Source organism: Sinohyriopsis cumingii, chromosome 7, assembly GCF_028554795.1.
Source record: "Sinohyriopsis cumingii isolate HCF-2022 chromosome 7, ASM2855479v2, whole genome shotgun sequence".
Taxonomy (NCBI): domain Eukaryota; kingdom Metazoa; phylum Mollusca; class Bivalvia; order Unionida; family Unionidae; genus Sinohyriopsis; species Sinohyriopsis cumingii.
The window spans coordinates 35991768-36014137 of NC_142967.1; the positions used below are offsets into that span (position 1 = coordinate 35991768).

The 22370-nt window shown below is 36.4% G+C and overlaps 2 protein-coding genes across 10 annotated transcripts in view; one reads left to right on the forward strand and one right to left on the reverse strand.

Annotated features, from left to right (window-relative positions):
* Positions 1–8572, forward strand: part of LOC149795016 (myoferlin-like) — a 220311-nt gene extending 211739 nt beyond the window's left edge. For all 9 annotated transcript variants that reach the window (XM_089964682.1, XM_089964681.1, XM_089964683.1 and 6 more), the window contains 2 exons: positions 1333–1480; positions 5339–8572. In XM_089964682.1, the coding sequence (XP_089820808.1) occupies positions 1333–1480; positions 5339–5374 (184 nt within the window). In that variant the 3' untranslated portion in view covers positions 5375–8572. The remainder of the gene's footprint in view (positions 1–1332; positions 1481–5338) is intronic.
* Positions 8573–15294: 6722 nt separating this feature from the next.
* Positions 15295–22370, reverse strand: part of LOC149795017 (4-hydroxy-2-oxoglutarate aldolase, mitochondrial-like) — a 33456-nt gene continuing 26380 nt past the window's right edge. The window contains exons 6-7 of the mRNA XM_089964691.1: positions 20510–20643; positions 15295–16181 (exon numbers count right to left, since the gene is read on the reverse strand). Of these exons, the coding sequence (XP_089820817.1) occupies positions 16032–16181; positions 20510–20643 (284 nt within the window). The 3' untranslated portion in view covers positions 15295–16031. The remainder of the gene's footprint in view (positions 16182–20509; positions 20644–22370) is intronic.

Below are 22370 nucleotides of genomic sequence, written 5' to 3' on the forward strand. Positions count from 1 at the left end.
AATATATGAATTAAATATTGGTTCTGGACACATATCAAAATAAAATGTGAATATAAGGGATAAATTTCACATTTTGACACTAATATACTGGCTGCTGGTCACATCAGAGGGACGGCCTTTCTTGAGGGGTACTTTTGAATGCAAACACGTTGGTGTCAGGGGATTCTGGCCATAAAAGGTGGGTGGCCACTGGTCAGGGGGTTCATGAAGGGGATCACTGCACTCTACTTCACTGGATTTTTGTGTGAGTGAAAATTGTTCCTTAAGACCATGTCCATTCAGTGACCTGTGCTTACTCTAGGTGGTTTTCATACAAGATTTTAAGTAGCTTCACATACATTAAGAGACTTCAGACACAGCCACGTCCATGGAAAGGGGATGTAACTCCTACCTAAATTACTTTTCTACTAACATATTATGATTGGGTAATGTATTTGATGAGAAACAGTTTTTGGAGTATATAATGATAATGCTTACTACAGACACTCCCTGTGAATCCATTTCTTCTGTTGCATCACTGGAAGAGTATGCACTTCCATCCAAGTAGTGTCTTTTTGTCCAAGGGGAGACTGTTCTCACCTGTTTTCCATCTTGTCAAACAGATGTTTTAGCACTTTTATTGCTCAAACACGCCAAAAGATGTGATTCACATCTTGTCTTGCTTGGAAGAGCTGGATTTGTGAGGTAGTGGATTTTCTTTTAATGTATTATGATTGGACAGGTACTGTCTGAGAAACATATTTTACTTGAAAATTGGTTTAGAGAAAAACATTGTAAACCAAAATGAAATTTTTTCTTCCCCTCACTATGGTTGTTATTTTTTTCAGTCAGATTGACGTTTTCAGCACAATTTTAGTTCTATATCGACTCTTAAGTAAGGCTTGAAGTTTACACTGGTGTTAAATTTACTAACAGTTATTGAAAATCCTGAATAATCATGAACCAGTCTGTGTTTTTGCCAGTTTACACTAAAACTTTTGTTGAAATAGGCTTTTGCATGTAAAGTAAATTTGAATATGAGAAATATACCTGGTTGATTTTGTTTATAGATTTGTCAAAATAGGAGAGTTTGTGACTGAGGATTCCATGTCTTTCTCAAATTGTTCTCATAAGTCTTTGCATACACCAAACACTGATTATAATTAAAATATTTAATTACTTCATGTATGAAGTTTGATCTTCTGAAATAGTTTTTTTTTTTTGCATTTAAAAAATCAATCTGGCAGCTTGTACTATTCTGATGTTTGAGTACAACTTGCATGTTTCAAACCAGTTATAAACAGACTGATGATGTAAAAATGACCGATCGGGCCACTTTTTTTTATTTTCTAGCCGGCCTGAGACATCCTTCCTATGGTTTACATCTCCATTCAAGACACTCCGTTACATCATCTGGCGAAACTACAAGTGGTACTTCATCATTGCCCTACTCATCCTCCTCCTGTTGCTGCTTATCTTCCTCTTCATCTACTCCTTCCCAGTAAGTATTGACTCCCAAATCTGCCCAATTTATTTGAGGTAAGTTCTCTTTAATAGTAATGTTCTAAAATTTTCATCTTGTGTAAGTATTCTCTGCAACATTAGCAGTTCATTCATGATGTTTCATTGATTTATAGGTAAAATTTAGACCCAATGGTAAAATATTAAGAAAGATGCTAAAGATCCTTTTTATATGCCTTCCATAAGGGGAAATATATTATGTAAGAGTTGTTACCCATGTTATGTTTTCCATATGGGGGAATGTATTATGTAAGAGTTGTTACCCTTTTTATATGCCTTCCATAAGGAGGAATGTATTATATAAGAGTTGTTACCCTTTTTTATGCCTTCCTTAATGGGGAATATATTATGTAAGAGTTGCTCTTTTTATGCCCTCCATAAGGGGAAATGTATTATGTAAGAGTTGCTACCTTTTTATATGCCTTCCATAAAGGGGAATGTTTATGTAAGAGTTGAGTTGTTACACTTTTTTATGCCTTCCTTAATGGGGAATGTATTATGTAAGAGTGACCGTTTTTATGCCCTCCATAAGGGGAAATGTATTTCGTTATGATGTATAATGTCAGTGTATCCATCTGTCACTAATTTCATTACCACAAAACAACCTGATTTGTGAACCGTTTACAGTTATTAAACCACCTGGATGGCCTAAGCTTGGGATTAAGAAGAATCTTTTTGATTTTGGGGTAGAAAAATTGTTTCCACACAATAAGTCAAATTCTCCACCATTGACAGTTACCAAACTTTGTGGATGGCTTGCATTTGTGATGAGGAAGAACCCTATTGATTTAGAGATCAAAGGTCAAGGTCATGGTGACTGAAAGAATAAAAATGGTTTCTACACAATAACATTAGTTCTGCATTACATATTGGGGATCAAACTTTTCGGATGGCTTGCACTTAGGCTAAGGAAGAATCCAGTTGATTATGGGAACTAAGGTCAAAGGTAAAAGTTACTGTGACTGAAAGAAGAAAAGTAGTTTCTGCACACCAGTTGGAGTTATCTACATAGAGAACTAATAAATATGGGACGATTGTATAAAGTACAGTTACGATACTCATCTTGTGCATAAATGCAGTGTATGGAATAATCTCATTAGTGCAAATAGTCACACATATTTCTTATGGATTGCCATGAAAATTGGTTAACATTATGGTTATCACATGATGATGTGCATATATTATGCATCACTTAAAATGAACATATTGACAAATGTTTATGCTCCCATGGTTTTTGTTGGAGTTATTGCCTGTAAGTAATATTGCCTGTAAGTAAATGTATGACAGAATTTTGTGATTGAAATAAAAGCTTATGAGATGGTCTGTCAGCCATCCACTTGTTAGCCTTTGTCCATCCATTAATTAGTTCAAGTTTGTTATTGCTTCTCCTTCTAAACTATTTGGAGGATTGACATGAAACGTTAAAAGGTTGGTCCTAAATGAAGATGGTGCTGTACAGGCATCTGGTACAGCCACCACAACAGCCATTTTGAAAATCTTGACGTCACAATAACTCTTGAATGGATAGTTGTATATCCAGACATCCAGTATTGTTACTCTAAATGAATGGCTGGTCATATGAATATAGGGTTTTCACTGAAAGACTTCTCAAAATGTCTGATTGGTCCTAAATGAATGGCTGGTCATATGAATATAGGGTTTTCACTGAAAGAATTCTCATAATGTCTGATTGGTCCTAAATGAATGGCTGGTCATATGAATATAGGGTTTTCACTGAAAGAATTCTTATAATGTCTGATTGGTCTTAAATGAATGGCTGGTCATATGAATATAGGGTTTTCACTGAAGACTTCTTATAATGTCTGATTGGTCTTAAATGAATGGCTGGTCATATGAATATAGGGTTTTCACTGAAAGACTTCTTATAATGTCTGATTGGTCCTAAATGAATGGCTGGTCATATGAATATAGGGTTTTCACTAAAGACTTCTTATAATGTCTGAGTGGCCCTAAATAAAAATGGTGACAATCTGACATCTAATCTGGCCACCACAGCATCCATTTTGAAAATCTTGTTATTGATACTCCTCCTGAGCAGAAAGTCATATCAGTATGGGGTTTCCATCAAAAGACATCTTACATACTTGCCAAACCCTTATGATTTTGCTGTAAGTCTTATGAAAATTACCCTTAAAAACAGACTTATGGAATCTAAGCAAAAACTACGAAAAAATGATTGTTACTGAAAAATCCCAATAATTGATTCATCTGTATTTAATTTGGATCCTGGTTTCATATTAGAATTAAAGGAATTATTCAAGGAACCAGACTGACTTTACAATAGTACCTCAGATGCTTTAAACTGCACATATTTTTTCCTGCAAAGCATCTGCATGATCAAACTGAGAGTATAGAATTTTTAAAAATGGCATCCAGCATGCAGTGCATCTTGGAGGCTAAATGGAAATTAAGCCTCTTAAAGTGTTAATAATCATCACAGAAGAATAAAATGTAATATTCAAATTCTTGTGAATAAAAGCTGGTAGGGACACAGTTATGTTTATTGGACATCACATGTCAATTTGAGTATGTCCCGTGGTGGGAGATATGATTGTCATGTGAAATGAAGAAACAAATCCAGGACGTAACGTCAGTTTGAGAAAGAGCAAGAATCCCTTGAGCTGCATAGTGTTTGGAACTGAAGTTTGTACAACTGTACCAATAGTAAATGAAGACTAGGTGTACTTTACAAGTTGAATATAAAGTTTACTGTTTTGCTGCATGTTTCAAATACTGAACTTTTAAAGATGTTTTCAAGTTTTACAATAGCAGTTTGATATTTTGTTACACCTTACTGAAAACTGGTCAAACTTACGGAAAAAAAATCAGCTGCCTTAGACAGCCTCATCAGGGTTGGCAGGTCTGTTCTTATAGCCTTTAGTTGCTCTGAAATAAAAGTTGTGCTCATCTGATATCCATTATAGCCACCACAGTGGCAGATATAACAATACTAATGCTATTTTTCCTGGATGGAAAGTCATATCAGTGTTGGGTTTTCATGGAAAACTTCTTCTGATGTCTAGTTGGTACTAAATGAAAACTGAGCTATCTGACATTTCATGTTGACATTATGGCAGCCATATTGAAAATCTTGTTATTGCTAGCCTTCAGTGGAAAGATATATCGACATTTGGTTTTCACAAGAAGACTAATTATGATATACAGTTGGTCCTGAATGAAAATAGTGCTGCTCTGACATCATAATATTTCAGTCGTAATGAATGTATCTTTGTCCTAATTCACTTGAATGGATGTTAATATCAACATGGAATTTTCACCTAAAGTCATCTAAGGGTGTCTAGTTGGCTGCTAGTTAAAATCTTGTTGATCTTGAATTCAGCATGGATGCCACAGTGAATACTGTGAAAATCTTGACACTCAAGAATATCAGAGAAAGGTCTTCAGTATGCTGAATTCCTGGAATCCTCTTTGTACAGTAGTGTACAAGTCCCTTTGAGATCACTTGATTTTACTGTCGACTTGTATCCATAATGGGGCAGGGGTAAGTTGTGTGAGAGGCAGGGTATATTCCTTTCCTCCAGTTTTGTTGACTTTTTCCTTTTTGGGAGAAAATGTGATTGAGATGGTCATACTGATGTTGTCTACAGTTTTTACACAAACTTCTGTAAGAGTTTAAGTCATTAAGATAAAGGTGAGATGGTGTTATTACAGTTGAAGTATGCTGAAAGTACCTCAGTTTAGAACTGATGGTAATGTCCTTTGATTTAATAAAATGATAAAATGTACAAGTCCTTATATAATTATAGAATTCATTATTTGGTATTTCTCTATTAACTGGTAAATTTTTCTCTTCTAGGGCAATTTCTCTTCATGGATTATGGGAACCAAGTAAATGGAGTGACTGATATTAGACTGCATCTTCAGCTTGTGTGAAGCATTCTAGAAATGGTCTGTTGGATAGACCTATAGTTCAACTCATTAACTCATTAATGAAGGAAACTATTACAGCCATTAGATCAATAAATCTTTTTTTTCCATATGCCAAAAGATGGTGCTTATGTCATTTCAGATTACTAAATGCAATACATGTGCATTTAATTTTGTTTTTGCTTTATTTTATGACACTGTAAACTGCAACCTTGATTACATGTTGAATTTCTGTGGCTCTGTTATTTTTGTAAAAGGGCAAATAAAACTATATAAATGTCTTTTCTCAAACAGCTTTTACCAAAATTATCCCAGTATCAAAAGCAGACTATATAAAAATGTCATTTCACATAAGGGTTAGGGTTTCTTGACCCAGATATTTACAAGGCATGTCTCTGAAGCTTAGCATGAAATTCCTTTCTATAAAGCAGGTTTCACTTGGTCATGAAAAAACTCTTTAAAATTATGGGGAAAATAGTTTGGCCTTTTCAGTTTAGAAGTATGTGAAAAATGTGCAGAATTTAAATATGTTGTCACAAAAATGTTGGAATATAATGATTTTGGCATGGTTATTTCAAAATTTGAAACACATGATTTTAAAATAACACCAGCAAGTATTTTAATCTTGAAATAAATGGCTTTCTGAATTCTCTTGGAAACATTGTCCACAGAAGGCTATTGCAAATTGTGTTCTAATCCTTGTCTCCAATAATATCAAACTCAAATAGAATCTTTACAAAATTACCCATTTCCATTTAAATATTTGAATAGACATTTCTTTTCATTTATCTTATATGCAGTTGCACAGTGGGTGAATGTTTATACTGTTATTTCTTGGTTGTCAACATGGAGCCCTTAATACAAATGCATCACATTTCTGGAAAATCTGATTTTCCATTTAAGAGGATTGATGTCACAATATTTTTTCTGACGTAACATTTATGTTTTGTTATATTTTGTTGAATGACTTTTTTATTATTATCCTTAGTAACAGTTTAGGATCATATATTATAATATTAAGGTTTTGTTTAAATGTTGCAAACTAATATTTTACACACCTGTAGATGCCATCAATGTATGCAATGTATTAAGTCTTGTATAATATATGTTATTGATTCAAGTGTTATCATATATTTACAAATTTTGGAATTTCCTAATTTAATACTGCTTATGCATACTTTGAATCTAGCATGCATATATAGACAGAGAGAGAGAGAGCACACACCTGTGCACAATAGAAGCCCAGGTTGTTATTAGTTTAATAGGCTTCTTTTGAAATGTGCAATTTTAGTAATACTATTGTTAAACATTGAGTATGAGTAGCAGAGGGCAAGACTAATAGAACCTATTTAGAGGTTAGCACTGACACAAGGAAACCCCAGTTCACAGGTTAATGTGTGTGTGACATTGGTCATCAACAGGGCTCTTCCAAAGATAAGATGGATGATGTAATTCTGAAATTTGAGTTCTTTTGGCATTAAATTCCGTCGTGAGAGACAACCACTTTTTGGCAACAAAAAGTGGTTGCTTCTTAAGACACGTAATCTCCCCTGTCCTAACATGTCTGTGCAGGAGGGCCAGTTTTTGAGGCTGAGATTCTACTGGGTTTAAGAAGGGAAAATGCCCATAATTGTTGTACATAGTTTGCTCTTTATTTATATTTCTTAAAATTATGCATGCCTTCATAATAAGTTTTTATGGTAGCACTGAAAATACATTGATCATTATAATTTTTATTCAGTATTCACATGTAGTATATTGGCATAGGATTTGTAAAGTTAGATCTAAGGCATCACTTGCATATCCTGTAAAGTTATGTATGATATGTCACCCATGACGTAAACAAGAAATGATTAACAGATGCAATAAGGTGAACAAAAGATGAAATCTCTAACTGTGGCCTTATGCCTCGTGTAGTTTATTATTGACATGGATAAAGCAAGAAGGAACACAGATCTTCACAGATATACAGGGTCCCCTCACTGTGAATGAAAGAAGAAAATGTTGTCAGCACACTAACATTAGTCCAACTTGAGATGTAGTCCAAACTTTGTGGATGGCTTGCACTTAGGACATAGAAGATGCCTGCAGAAAAAAGATAATGCTTGGGGTCACTGTGGCAAAAGAAATGTTTTCTGTATGATATGATTTGTCATACATCACAGGGTTAAAGAAGCCTGTGGCTTTTTGGGTCGCAGTTAAATTTTACTGACTGAAAAAAGAAAATTGATTTTTGCTTTATAAGGTTTGTTGAGGGCTACGTAACTCTGACCAGAATTTCTGAAATATTTGCACTTTAAGGTATGGAAGAGACCTGTTGATTTTGGTGTCACTGTTTGACTGAAAGAAAAATTGGCTTTGAAGAATAACGTTTGTTCTAGAGAAAACATTACCAAACTTCGTGAATGGCTTGCACTTTGGTTAATAAGGAACTCTTAAGGTAAAAGATCATGGTAAGTAAAAAAAAATTGGTTTCTGCCAAGTTAGTTTAGTTAAGACAACATACTTTGACTGAAGGTCTTGTAATATCCAGAGTTAACTATGTCTTGCACAGAGAACTAATAATCATGGGGAAGACATATAATATGTACTTGTTCTTTACTGATGCACTATTTACTAGTGATTTAATCTAAACTTGTGCTATTATTTCATGAATTGACTTTCTTTTATCATCTTCACTTCTGCTGCCTTGGTGTGTCATTGAGAAAGCCACTTAACTCCCATTTTCACAACATGATGTAGCCAAGCTTGATCTAAAAATCTTAACATGAGGCCATAATCTAGGGTGTGGACAGACAGTTATTTGGATTGATACATGCACACACCATCAGCAAGAGAGATACCAATGTTGAGTTTCCATTAAGGCAGGATTGACCAAAAATGACCAGTGTTCATTAGGATTTAATTCATTATGTAAAGGCAGATCTGTTTGCATTTGGAGGTATATGTACGTAATACCTCAGCAAATCTTAGTTTATAAATCTGATCGTACATACAATACTCCTTTTTATATTGCGATAAGATATTTGTTGATTATTATTTTAGAGATAAATTGCTTTCTGATGTATACTTTACCAATGCAATATATTTTTTCAAATGGTTATGGCTAAATATACACCCACACACATGTATACATATATAAATAAAACAAATGTACAAGAAATCAAGGTTTGCATTTTATTTCATTTTTACCTATAACAATAGTGCCTATGGCATTGATGTTCTAGCAGACAAACAAAATTCTGGAAATGACCAGTCCGTTTTTTTTATTTTATTTGCCATACATGTATTTGGAAACCATGTGATATTCTTGAAAAACTCCAACATACCAGATTTTTATAAGAACTACTTTTTTATGTTTGAGTGTACAATTGTTTTGTCATGGCCTTTGACCTTGAACCCAATACCACCGATAGAATTACTGAACTAAGGTACAGTCAAATGTCAAGATCATTTTAATATCAAAGTAATATTTTAGGAGAAAAATAAAGTTATTCAAGTAATATCAATCAAGGTATTCTTGAGATATACGTGTCATTTCATAAAACTCCAGTAAGAAATTAGAGTTTTGGTGTCATTTTTAAAGTTCAAATTGGCACCTCAAGTACAAAGCACATACAAGTTTTAGTGAAAATCCAAGCAGGTGTTGCCATCTGTTCAGGAGAAATGTTTAATTATAAGATGTTTTTTTTTTTTTATGGCTGCCATAGCACATAAATTTGGATATTTGAGAGGCACTTTCAGTTTTTAGGCCAAATTATAGACATAATATTTTAGTGAAAACCCTGTGTTGATACAATTATTGGTTCTGGAGTAGCAATAACAAGATTTTCAACGTAGATGTCCGACTGGCACCATTTTCATTTACAACCATCTAGCTATGACATTTCTTTTATTGAAAACCCAACATTGACATAACCATCCATTCAGAATGAGTAGCAATAAGAAGATGGCTGCAAAGTAGGGCTTGAGGGCACAGACAGGAACTTGCTTGTCTGCCACTCTTGACTTACCTATGGAAAAGAGGACAAATGATGATTCATTGGTTACCTATAGATGGCAACCAATTCTTGGCAGCTAATTGTGTAAGGAGGTCTACTGAACGATCTGAACTGGATAGAAGATAGTTCGGGTCGACTGAAAAGGCATGTTGAGGTCATGGCAGGATACCTCTGACATCTTTAGCCTCCACCTCAAAGCCTTATGGGAATTCTGGAATCCCCGAACCCTGAGCTATAAGCCATTGCATGGAACCATACACATTGTTACATCATGGGACGGAGAGGATAAAGGAGGGGGACATTCATTCCTGGATAAGATGTGTCAATCAGTACAGCAGCTGAATATGCACTCTCATCAATGTGAGCAAAACATTAGAGGAATATTCCCCAATTTTAGGCAACCCAGCAGTGCTGGAAACTCTGGTAGTGCGTCAATGCTGACAGTACAGGAAAGCATAGAGATACTGGCAGTGCAATGATTCCGACAGTATGGGAAAGGATAGCGATGCTGGCAGTGTGGGAAAGGGTGGCAGTGCTGCAAAAGGCCAGCAGTGCAACAATGCCAGTAGTACTGTCTTTACCGGCAATGTCGGATATTAAAATACTAATGGCTTATACTCAGAGAGCTCATGTCTTGCACAGACATGACCATGTGGAGTCGTCAAGGCCACCAGATATGACTTATGCTGGGCTCAAAGCCAAGCCAGATGAGAATCCAGTGCACAGTAGGGGTGATGAGTCATTGATAGTCACAAATGCACCCACATTGCCCCCATCCTGCAATAGTTACAGTGGCTGTATGAAAACAATCTGAGCTCAATGGACCTCCCTGTTCACTCAAAAGCTGAGGGGTTGGTGGGGGGCTGAACTAGGTCAGTCAGACGGGCTTCAGGTTTCATTCATCAACAGTGCCCTCACCTATCCACACACAGAAGATATGGTAGCTCATGAAAGGTGCTGGAGCTTGTGTTAAGGACACATTCCCCAATGGAATGCACACAGCAAGTTGAGGCCCATCATTGACTGGAGTCTCTTCGCCTTATTCAAAGCAGGGAAGGCGATGTCATTCTGCCTCTCCATCAAATAGGATGAGTATGCCGTTAGTCTCAATCTGACAGATGCATACTTCCATGTCCCTATCCACCCTGTCTATTGCTAGTTTCCATGTTCCGCCTGCCGCCACTTTTTTCCCCTTCAGCCCTCATCAACCCCTAATCTTTCACTCACACCTGTTCCGGGTGACATCATCTGCATTGACAGCAGAGTACCTGGGCAACATCTTACAGAAACACATGGTAAGTTCTATCCTACTCCAAAGCAGAATGATCTCCATTCTCTTCTAGATAAGTCCCAGAATTTCTTCCATTTGGGCACAGACTTCTTAACCAACCAGAATTCAGCATGTCCCCTTGTGTTCACACTCCCAGAATTGTCAAAATCGTTGAGTCCGTTTCCAACTGGACTTGGATTTCATTGGGAGAGTTCTTGCAACTCCTTGGCTATTATACGGCAGCGGACTTGACCCTGCTTGGCCATCTTATTAGGGGGGCCTTGCCAGCATATTGGCACACCATTTTATGTCCTCTTCATCAAGCAGTCATGATCACACCCGAAATTCAATTATTCCCATGTCAGTGGGGGTAATCCAGGCTGGCTGATCATTGGAAGAAATCTTGGCAGAAAAAATGTAAAGTACCACTGCCAGTGTACATGGTGGGAGTACCCACCTGTTGCTGACCTTCACTACTGTTTGTGACACCTGTGGAATGGCCTCTATGCATCAATAAATTCAAGTGAAGGCTGTCATCAATACCTTTCATTTCTGTAAAGATCGATCCTGGAGTGAAACGGTCCTCCCTTGATGCAACAACACTGTGGTGGTGACCCATATCTTCAAGCAGATAGGTACTAGACCTAATGACCAGTGTTCTGATTTGGCATTTTCTATGCGAGTGCAACAATCTTCTTAACAACATATGAATCAGACACATTCTCGCTGCATCAGTGGTTTCTCCAAGAATCAATCCAGAAGGGGTCATGTCATTCACATGAGATGGTTTCTCCATTAATTGGTTGTCACTGGGATTCACACCCGTCAATGGCATCCGATGGTTGACTGCTTGGCGACAAGGTTTAATTAACAGCTACCCGCCTTCATCTCTCCAGTTTCAGACACAACAGCTTGGGCCATGAAATACACTGTCAGCCATCTGGGAGAGGTTGTTGGCCTCTGCTGCCCCTCCTACGATGCTACATTTATTTGGTGAGAAAGGCAAGATGACTCCAATAGCCCCTCTTTGAGGACACTATTTGATTTTTTTTATATCCAGGACCACTTGTAAAAAGGAAATTAACAATTAAATTACTTATGGTTTTCTTCTCTGATGTGAAACCTATATTCATGGATTACATATATGTAGGTTTAAAAGCTCATATCATGCATTTTGCCAAATCATTTATCCTAAATTGTGTCACACTGATGTCTAAGTTAGCCTTCTAGGCTTCATATGCTGTGTTTAACATCAGTGTTTAAGTTAGCCTTCTAAGTTTCCTATGATGTATGTCACACCAGTATTGAAGTTAGCCTTCTAGGCATCCTATCATGTGTGTCGCACCAGTGTTTAAGTTTGCCTTCTGGGCTTCCTATGATGTAATTCACACCAGTGTTTAAGTTAGCCTAGAAGCTTCATATGCTGTGTGTCACACTGATGTTTAATTTCAGCCTTCCAGGCTTTATAGCCTTCTAACAAATACGACTACTTCATCCATAAGAACCTCTATACCTGGACATTCATCTACAAGGTCAACAGTGGTTAAAAATCAAGTGCATGATGGTTAATTGGTAAATCCAATACGTGATGGTACATTTACATAATTAAAACTGGAATAAATGAAGGCCCAAATATTTTCAAACATAAATATAGGATGTAAATACAAAAGCATCTTTATTCATTAAAACAGCAGGTTTCATAATAGAGGAAATCAATGTAAAATAATACATGTGCAGCACAGCACCAAGTTTAAAATATCTGACTAGTTGCCATAGACATTATTTCTGTTTTGTATAAGTGTACATATAGAAATTAGCCATCAAGCTAATAAGTAATCCTGATACAGCATCGCTTTTCATACTGAAACACATTTGATTGCAATTTAACGTATTTGTTTTCAAAGGAGAAAGCGCCCATGTTAGTATGGCCAGACTGACAGTCATTAATGTTGTAAAAATACATTTTTATTTATGGGAAACAAGTCTTTGTAGAGCTTTTTGTTTTGGCTGGTCCATTCGAACTTCTGTTTGACACATCTAAATATCAACTGACGTGACGCTACAATTATTAGAATATTGGAAAATGACCCATATACAAATCCTAACCTGAGTGTTGATGCCAGACTCTACAATAGCGCAAGCAAAACTGCTTGAATAGAAACCATAAGGTGAGTGTTGATGTCCAACTCCACTAACAATAGCATCAGACAAAGTGACCTAAACACAACCTCTAACAAGATCCTTGATTCCAGTCTCCATGAGTAATGGTGTCAGAGAAAATCAACCTCCATTAGTGGTATTGCAAGCATAGGCTGAAGCCTCCCTGAGTGTAATTACACATATAGAATGAAGCCTCTTTAAGCGGAATTATAAATATTGGATGAAGCGTACTTGAGCAGAATTACAAGTATAGGATGAAGCCTCCTTTAATGGAATTACGAAGTATAGGATTAAGCCTGCATGTGTGGAATTACAAGTATATGATGAAGCTTCCTTAAGCATAATTACAAAAACTCAAGGATAAGGCTTCTTTGAATGGAATTACAAGTATAGAATGAAACCTCCTCGAGCAGAATTACAAGTATAGGATGAAGTCTCCTTGAGTGGAATTACAAAGTATAGGATGAAGCCTCCTTGTGTGGAATTACAAGTAGAGAATGAAGTTTCCTTAAGCAGAATTACACAAACTCAAGGATGAGGCCTCTCTGAATGGAATTACAAGTATAGAATGAAACCTCCCTGTGTGGAATTACAAGTAGAGAATGAAGCTTCCTTAAGCAGAATTAAAGGTATTGGGTGAAGACTCCTTGAATGGAATTACGAAGTATAGGATTAAGCCTGCATGTGTGAAATTACAAGTATATGATGAAGCTTCCTTAAGCATAATTACAAAAACTCAAGGATGAGGCTTCTTTGAATGGAATTACAAGTATAGAATGAAACCTCCTCGAGCAGAATTACAAGTATAGGATGAAGTCTCCTTGAGTGGAATTACAAAGTATAGGATGAAGCCTCCCTGTGTGGAATTACAAGGAGAGAATGAAGTTTCCTTAAGCAGAATTACAAAAACTCAAGGATGAGGCCTCTTTGAACGGAATTACAAGTATAGAATGAAACCTCCCTGAGTGGAGTTACAAGTATAGAATGAAACCTCCCTGTGTGGAATTACAAGTAGAGAATGAAGCTTCCTTAAGCAGAATTAAAAGTATTGGGTGAAGACTCCTTAAGTGGAATTACAAGTATAGGATGAAGCTTCTTGAACTGAATTACAAGTATAGGAGGAAGCCTCCTTAAGCATTAGAAGTATGGACGAAGCAAGCTTCATTAAGCAGAACTACAAGTATAGAGTGAAGCCTCATGAGTGGAATTACAGGACGAGGTCTCCTTAAGATAAATTAAAGTACAGGATGAAGCCTACTTATGCTAAATTGTAATTAAAGGATGAAGCCTGCTTAAACTGATTTATAAGTACTGGATGGCCACCACAATTCCATGCACATAATGAAAGCTTAATCTTGGGTGGCAACCAGTCACATCCTGTTGATGTACTATGTGTTTGAAATAAAATTTACATATTTCAAGAACACCTTATACAATTTGGAAACTTTATTCAAGACTATGTCCAAAATTAAATAAATTAGTTGATGACTGATTGGACATTCAACATTTGGAGAAAACTGAATTTTATTCCCAGTCAAGTGACAACAAATAGACAAGACAGGTGCACAAAACTTACAGCCATCTGTGAGCAGCTTGGATGATACAGGTGACCAATGCTATTCTGACCCATTAGTAGCACTCAGCTATCAGTAGACAGCTTGGACAATACTGATCCCCAATGTTATCGACTTTATGTGCAATCATTTGTTAACAGCTTATATCTAGAGGTTTTCAAGTCATATATAGAGGCAATTGTGTAGACTGATCTATGAGTGAATTGTGTGACAGTGGACTCTAATGTACCAGTGTACTGTGCGACATTAGACTCTAATGTACCAGTGCACTGTGTGACCAGAGACTAATGTACCAGTGTACTGTGTGACAGAAGACTCAAATGTACCAGTGCACTGTGTGACAGTAGACTCTGATCTACCAGTGTATTGTGTGACAGCTGAACTAGCTGGCTCTATCTATGCTGTTTACAGTTATGAGTACAAAATGTTACCATGCTATAGCAGAGGCCACCTTATACAGAGGTATATTATACATAGGTAAATCTATATTATGCTAATTGTGGCAGCAATTAAAATGTACCATTTTATAGCTGAGGTCACCTTATACTGACATACATTATACTCAGTCTTATTCAACCACTTAGATTGATACCATGACTATATATATGTTATATCAGGATCCATGGTATGCTGAGACTAATACAATGACTATGTACATGTTATATTAGGAACTATGGTATACTGGGATTGATACCATTACCATATACATGTTATATCAGGAACCATGGTATGCTGTGATTTATAACATGTTATATCATGAACCTTGGTTTACTGGGGTGCATCATAATGTGAAAGAACTTTATTGTAAATATAATATGTGTCATATAAAAAACTAGTACATTAAAAAGGTGTGGCTATTAAAGTGGACAAAAGCTGGAAATGTTTTTAAATGCACATTTATTCTGAGATAAAAGTTCATAAATACCAATACACAAGCTAAAAGACTCCATAGCAAACCATCTCTTTCTCATCTCATACTGAGGCCAAAGGCTCCATAACAAAACATATCCTTCTCATCTCATGCACATGCCAAATACACCATAGCAAACCATATTCTTCTGATCTCATACACAGGTCAAACACTCGATACCAAACCATATCTTTTTCATCTTGTAAACAATTCAAGATACTATATAGAAAACCATATCATTCTCATTTCAAACACAAGCCAAGATACTACAATGCAAACCATATCCATTTCATTTCAAAACACAAGCCAATATACTCTATAGAAAACCATATCTTTCTAACCTTAGAAAAAATGTTGACTTAAAGAAAGTGCAAGTTCATAATGGGCAATGACTAATGATGAAAGAAGCCAGATCTGAAGCAGAAAATTCAACAGTGCAGCCTTGTCTGGAACACTAGATAATCTTTTAAGTAATTTTTAGTAAAAATTGTTGACTACCTGGGACATTGTAGCAGAAATTAAAACTTGGAATTATTGGCAGAAATCATAATTGACATTGGATTGAAAAACTTTTTAGAAATAATTCTGGATTATTTTTTTGTTTATTTAATTAAGGCTACGAGTTTTCCCATGAATAAAAGAAAAAAACCATGACAATACACATTGTATGTGTGATATAGAATACTGACTAGTGTCTCATAAACAAATTACAGGAATCCATTACTTCTGAATGCCTGTCTAATGATTTCTTCTGTTTCCTTCGAAATGGGTTGTAGGGGTGACCTTGTGGGTCCTCCATAGTAACCAAACCATTCCATAGCAACCTTTAGGCCAGGAACTCCAAATCGTCTGGTGACCTGTAGTACAACAAGCAGTACATAACCTGAATTAGATACTTTTCTAATGAGTCATGTTGGAATTGCTGATTGTTTTTGTAAAATGGAGATTGGATTTATGAGGCTTTATTAAATACAAATAGACATGATGTGGCTTTACTAATGTTCTGAACAGGTGGCTGTTAATGAAAAACAGGCAGCTATGCAGACAAGTGAGTGCAGTGGTTGAGGTTGCTAGGGGTGTATAGGGTTATCTTTCCCCAGAAAAATTTGAAATCAAAGATGAAAAAATGTTTGGGTGTTGCATGTTTATTCTGAAACATATTTTCCTGAGATAAAGCAAGAAGCAACAGATGAAAAACATGCAAAGAATGTGCCATCTACCTGCTGTTGGCACCCTGAGTGGCTGAGTGGTCTAAAGTGTTCACTGTTATGGATCATTTCCATCTCACCCCTGTCTGTGTGGGTTTGAGTCTCGGGCTTAGCCAATCTGGGTATGTAAGAAAGCATGCCAGTAGCTTCTTGTGGGCTGGTGGCTTTTTCTGGGGATTTTGACGGGTTCTTCCTCCACCATTTATACTGGCCGCTGTATATAGCCTATCCTGTGCCAAGAAATGGCATTAAATCCTATAGCAACGACAACCTGCTGTTAGGAAAAGCCCTGCATGATGACCAAAAGCTTAAACGAAATCTAACAGATGGGAACATGATCCAATATTTCATTTTTTTATTTAAAAAATTTTCAACATTTTTTAATAGATGGATCATTCGTAACGCATTGAGCTATTGCTTGTTTTCTCCCTTATGAGGACCCCCAAATTGAATGTGATGAATGGCTTGGTCTTTACTGGTATGAGCTGTTGTTTGAATTCTCCCTTATGAGGACCCCCAAATTTAATGTGATGAATGGCTTGGTCTTTTAAATTTAATGTGATGAATGGCTTGGTCTTTACTGGTATGAGCTGTTGTTTGTTTTCTCCCTTATGAGGACCCCCAAATTTAATGTGATGAATGGCTTGGTCTTTTCTGGTATGAGCTGTTGTTTGTTTTCTCCCTTATGAGGACCCCCAAATTTAATGTGATGAATGGCTTGGTCTTTTCTGGTATATCCTTTATGATCTTCTTTCCAAAAACATTAGGTAATGATACTTAACTAATTTCTATGTATGTATAGCAGTTTTTGGACACAGCACCTGCAATAACTCATTTAAAACATTAAAGGAGACCAGAAACCAATGGAAATATTGGATAATAATAAAGGTACTATAGCAGTAAACCTTATTCTGAAGTATCATCTGCGACCGAAATGCCAATATTAAAATATTGGCCTATCTTCTAGGAACTGAATTTCCGTGACCTCGTATGCAAAATTTCCGCGCCTATTCGGTTACTTTCGGGATGTGACGTCATAGTAGCGACTCCAGCAGCCCAAGTGGGAGTTGCCAGAGTAAAAGACAATACCGTTTTGCGTTGCTTACGGGTGTAATAAAACATTAAGAAAAGCCAGTGGACAACACTTTTTTTTTCTTTTCCGAAAGATAAAGGCATACTGAAAGAATGGATACATTATTACAGACGAGTCGATTTCAAAGCAACACCATACAGCCCTATGTGCTCGTTACATTTCTCAAAGAACTGTTACGACAGGGATTCTGAAAAAATGGCAGCTCAAGGATACGCAAATGCTAGGCTTAGACAAAAAGTTGGCTCTGTTCCAGACATAACGTTGAATATTTTAAATCCTGGTAAAAGTGTTGAACGTGCGAGTTACGAAAATAGGCAGAAGGCCGAGTAAGTGACCACAAAATGCAACAATCAATTCACAGATCTTTTATCTACACCATCAGTGCTAAAAATAAATCGGATAGCCCGACACCCTGGGTCCCTCTGGTTTTAGTTCCGGCCCATCCTGAATTCAAAATGAGGTGCCCGTCAGGCTTGTCGAAACAAAAATTGTTTGCCTGAGGAAACTTTGATCGCACTGGTGAAATTAGTAAATGTATTTTCAAGATGTTGACATGCATGCCTTAACACGGCACAATCTAAATCAAATCAATACTGTCCAAGGTGAAATTTAGATTTGATTTTAATCAAATGGAGGCTTTGCCAAAAAATAATATTCTAAACCTGTCGTGTTTCGAGAAAACACAATTTTCAGTAATCTTATAAAAATTACAAATTTAAAAAAAAAATCATTGTATACATGTAGTATGTATAAACGGTAATCTGTAATGATTGGAACTGATATAAAATTATTCCTTGGGCAGTTTAAATAACAGCGATTAAAAGAAAAGAGGTCAAAGTTTCACATTAAATGGCTGACAATAGAAACTGGGGGGGGGGGGACTATTGACCCAACCCCTTGCCCCAATGTGCGAGCGCCCATGGGACGTACCTTTTCTCCATGTGATACGCCTTATTATTCCCCCAGGACAAGCCCATTTTGCATATTCTGGTCAGCTCTGGCTAAATTGCAAATAGCTAAAGTTTTGATTTAAGTACGCAAACAATAAAGCCGATGTGACCGTTCCGGTGGCCTAGTGGTTAGAGCGTCCGCCTCGGATGCGGGAGGTCGTGGGTTCGATCCCCGGCCGAGTCATGCGAAAGACTTTTAAAATGGTACTAACAGCTGCCTCGCTTGGCATTCGGCATTAAGAGGTTAGTGTTAGGACTGGTCGGCCTGGTGTCAGGATAATGTGACTGGTTGGGACATCATGCTACATGTCTGCGACATGATGCCCCAGTGCTAGACATCACTATAAACTGCCACATTGCAGACATCGTAGCGATATGACTGAAAAATTGTTAAAGCTACGTTAAAAATCAAAATCACATCACATCACAATAAAGCCGATGTGACTGATGAACATATTCCATCCTTGCATTGATCTTGTGAAAAGGACTGCCCTTCGGACATACTTCAAAGAAACCCTGTTCGACAGTGTGTGTGTGTGTGTGTGTAAGCACCAGCAATTGATTGCCAAAATAAACGATGCCTATTTTGTTGTTACTTACGATGCCATGAATTTCAGGTTTAAGTCTTAATGCATGTAACACTGTTTGCTGAACAAAATATTTATTCAGAATTAGTTCTTTAGGGCCACATATACTGCATGGTATATTTTGTTTTATTCCTTTTAATTTAATTATGGTAATTAAACTTTACATATACGGTCGAGGAATGTCAGGTGTTAACTAGCCGAGTTTCTTTGGCGGAAATGGAGATGCGATTTTTGTTTGCAGAGAAAATTTCACAGTGATCATTCATTTAAGCTAATTGGTGACAATTGTATTCTTTTAATTTTGTTATACTATAGTACTGTTGTAGTTGTTTAAAAACATCTGAAATTTACTTGAATAATGTTTAATTTTCACATTCTATTTACTGAAGAAGAAAAAAAAAAGAAAAAAAATGTTGTGTGATATTAATTATTTCGTCCAGTGCCGGATTTAGACGTGTGTGCGTGTGATTTGAATTTTTAACGTAGCTTTAACAATTTTTCAGTCATATCACTACGATGTCTGCAGTGTGGCAGCTTAGACTGTGGAATGCATACGTTATATCTATTTATAAACGGTTTGGGGTTGGTTTTTTCTTCTTCTGACAAATGAAAATTGACAGACATAATGTAATTATCGGGACTTCGCTGCGAAAAATTTAGAGATATTACGAGATCGAGATGTAGATGAGGAAATACCCCCAAAATCAGGAGGTTTTTCTCCCGGCTTGAGAGTTGACAGGTATGAACTGTCCGGGCTTGTGGAATTTCAGTCAGGGCTTGAGTTTATTTAAGTCACCTGCCCGGGGCCTGTGCCTAAAAAAATTCTTTTAACACTGACCAGTACAGTACATAAACTATTATATCAGACTGCAGATTCAAGTTTTGAATGTGCAACCCAAATGTGGTCTCCTTCCGTCTGCCTCGCTCGCCAATGTTTATGTTTGTATTCGAGGACTGGCTAGTATTGCGTCACGGTACCACGTGATCTGTCGTCTCATTAAAACTCGGAAAAACTCGGCAATTTACGGAATCGTGGTATCTTCCATGCAATAAAATCACTACCCGCTTACGATATTTAATTTATAAACATGTCAGTCGAATTAAAATCTGTAGAGAATTACATACGTAGAAGGAAAATTTTGATTTCTAGTCTCCTTTAAATAAGTGTACATAATGGTCAGTAATGCAGAATGCATAGTTTTCATCTCTTCCAAATGGGGCATTACTTCAAAATACCCAGATGTAAGAAACAATGTTGTGAATAATTCAACACAAATTACTATAAAATATTTGATCTGATAGGTTTTTGTATAAATTGTCAGAATATAATCCATTCTAGATACTTACACAAACATTTGGTCCAACAAGTCTCTGTTGAAGAAGTTTAGCCTCTTCCATCTTGCCTTTTTTAAATAAATTCTCCAGCTTACAACACTCACGTCCCAATACATTAGCCAACCCCAGAACCCCTCCAACACAACCTGAAATAAATACACTTGCACTAAATTTGAAGAGCACAAGATTACACATATCAAACTACAAAACAGTCCAAGTGACATTATTATTTGGTTGAAACCTTGTGACCAGTGACATTGTTACTGGGCGCAAACCTTGTTGTTAGTGACAATGTTACTAGGTGGAACCTTATTACTAGTCACATCATAAATGGGTGGAAACCTTGCTACTATTGACACTGTTACAAGGTGGAAAATTTGTTACCAATTGACATTATTTTTGGATGGAAACCATGTTACCAAGTAACATTATTGCTGGATGGAAACCCAGTTACTAGTGACATTGTTAGTGGGTGAAAACCTTGTTATCACTGACACTGTTACTGGGTGGAAACTTTGTTGTCAGTGACATTAGTGGATGGAAACTTTGTTGTCAGTGACATTGTTACTGGGTGGAAACTTTGTTGTCAGTGATATTGTTACTGGATGGAAACTTTGTTGTCAGACACCTTGTTACTGGATGAATAAATTGTTACCAGTGACATCGCTGCAAGCTGGAAACATTGTTATCAATGACAGTTACTAGTTGTCCAGTCTAAGAAAACCCTCTGATGCTACATGCAATTCATTAGTAAACTCGATAATACGATAGTACAATGTCAAAAAGAAATCTGTCACTGTGACCTCTTGTCTGTATGTGACATTCTTTCAACCAGGTCAGTTATATGGGAAATTAGGCAATACTAGTAAATACCAATATTAAATCAGTTTAAATGTTAATTATTTCCTCATCAATATATGCACTCTGGGTGTCATTAACCTCTACACTTGTTTTGTTTATGTAAAAGGTTGAGACTGGTGACTGAAAAATCCTAAAAAAAACTAAGGCAAATAAAGTTAATGATTCCCAATTTTGTTCTTAATTTCCACTAACAGTATATCTGTGGAGGAGATTCATTCTAATATAACATTATCCAGTATAAGGAAGTAAATGAATTATCTTGTTAACACCAATCCTCATGCAACCTTTAATTGCCAAAACATAATATCGAACCATAAATTTTAAAACTGTGCAGTTTTGCCACAAGCTGCATGTGATTCTGTAGACAGGACCTATAAATTTATCCCTCTCCCACCCAAAATGATATGAAAATGATAAACAATTCATTGGATTCTTAATTACATAATGATTGGTCTCAGATCAACCCTATCATACATGTGAAATAACATCATGGATCAGGAGAAATACTCTCCTCCCAACTATCATACATGTTAACATAACCTTCTGGATCAGGGGGAAACAATTAACACATTCTACTGTACATGTTAAAATAACATTATGGATCAGGTGAAATACAACAATATAAGAATCAATGCATTCAATAATATATGTTGAAATAACATCAACACATCCAATAATATATGTTAAAATAACATTCTGGATAAGGAAAAATAATCAACACAGCCAATAATATATGATAAAATAACATTCTGGACAAGGGGAAATAATCAACCACCCCATCATGAGTATTAACATAAGACCCTGGATCAGGGTAGATAACCAATATACAAGATGAAAACTAAAATAATATGTTTTCAAAGTTTATAAAACCACAAAGAAATAATTTGTTTGGTATCAACATCTGACATAAACAAGAATTCTCAAGGAAAAATAAATATGGGCTTTAAAAATGTTGGAAGAGTGCAGTACATTGCATAATAAACAAATCTAACCAGCTCTCACAAAATGTGTG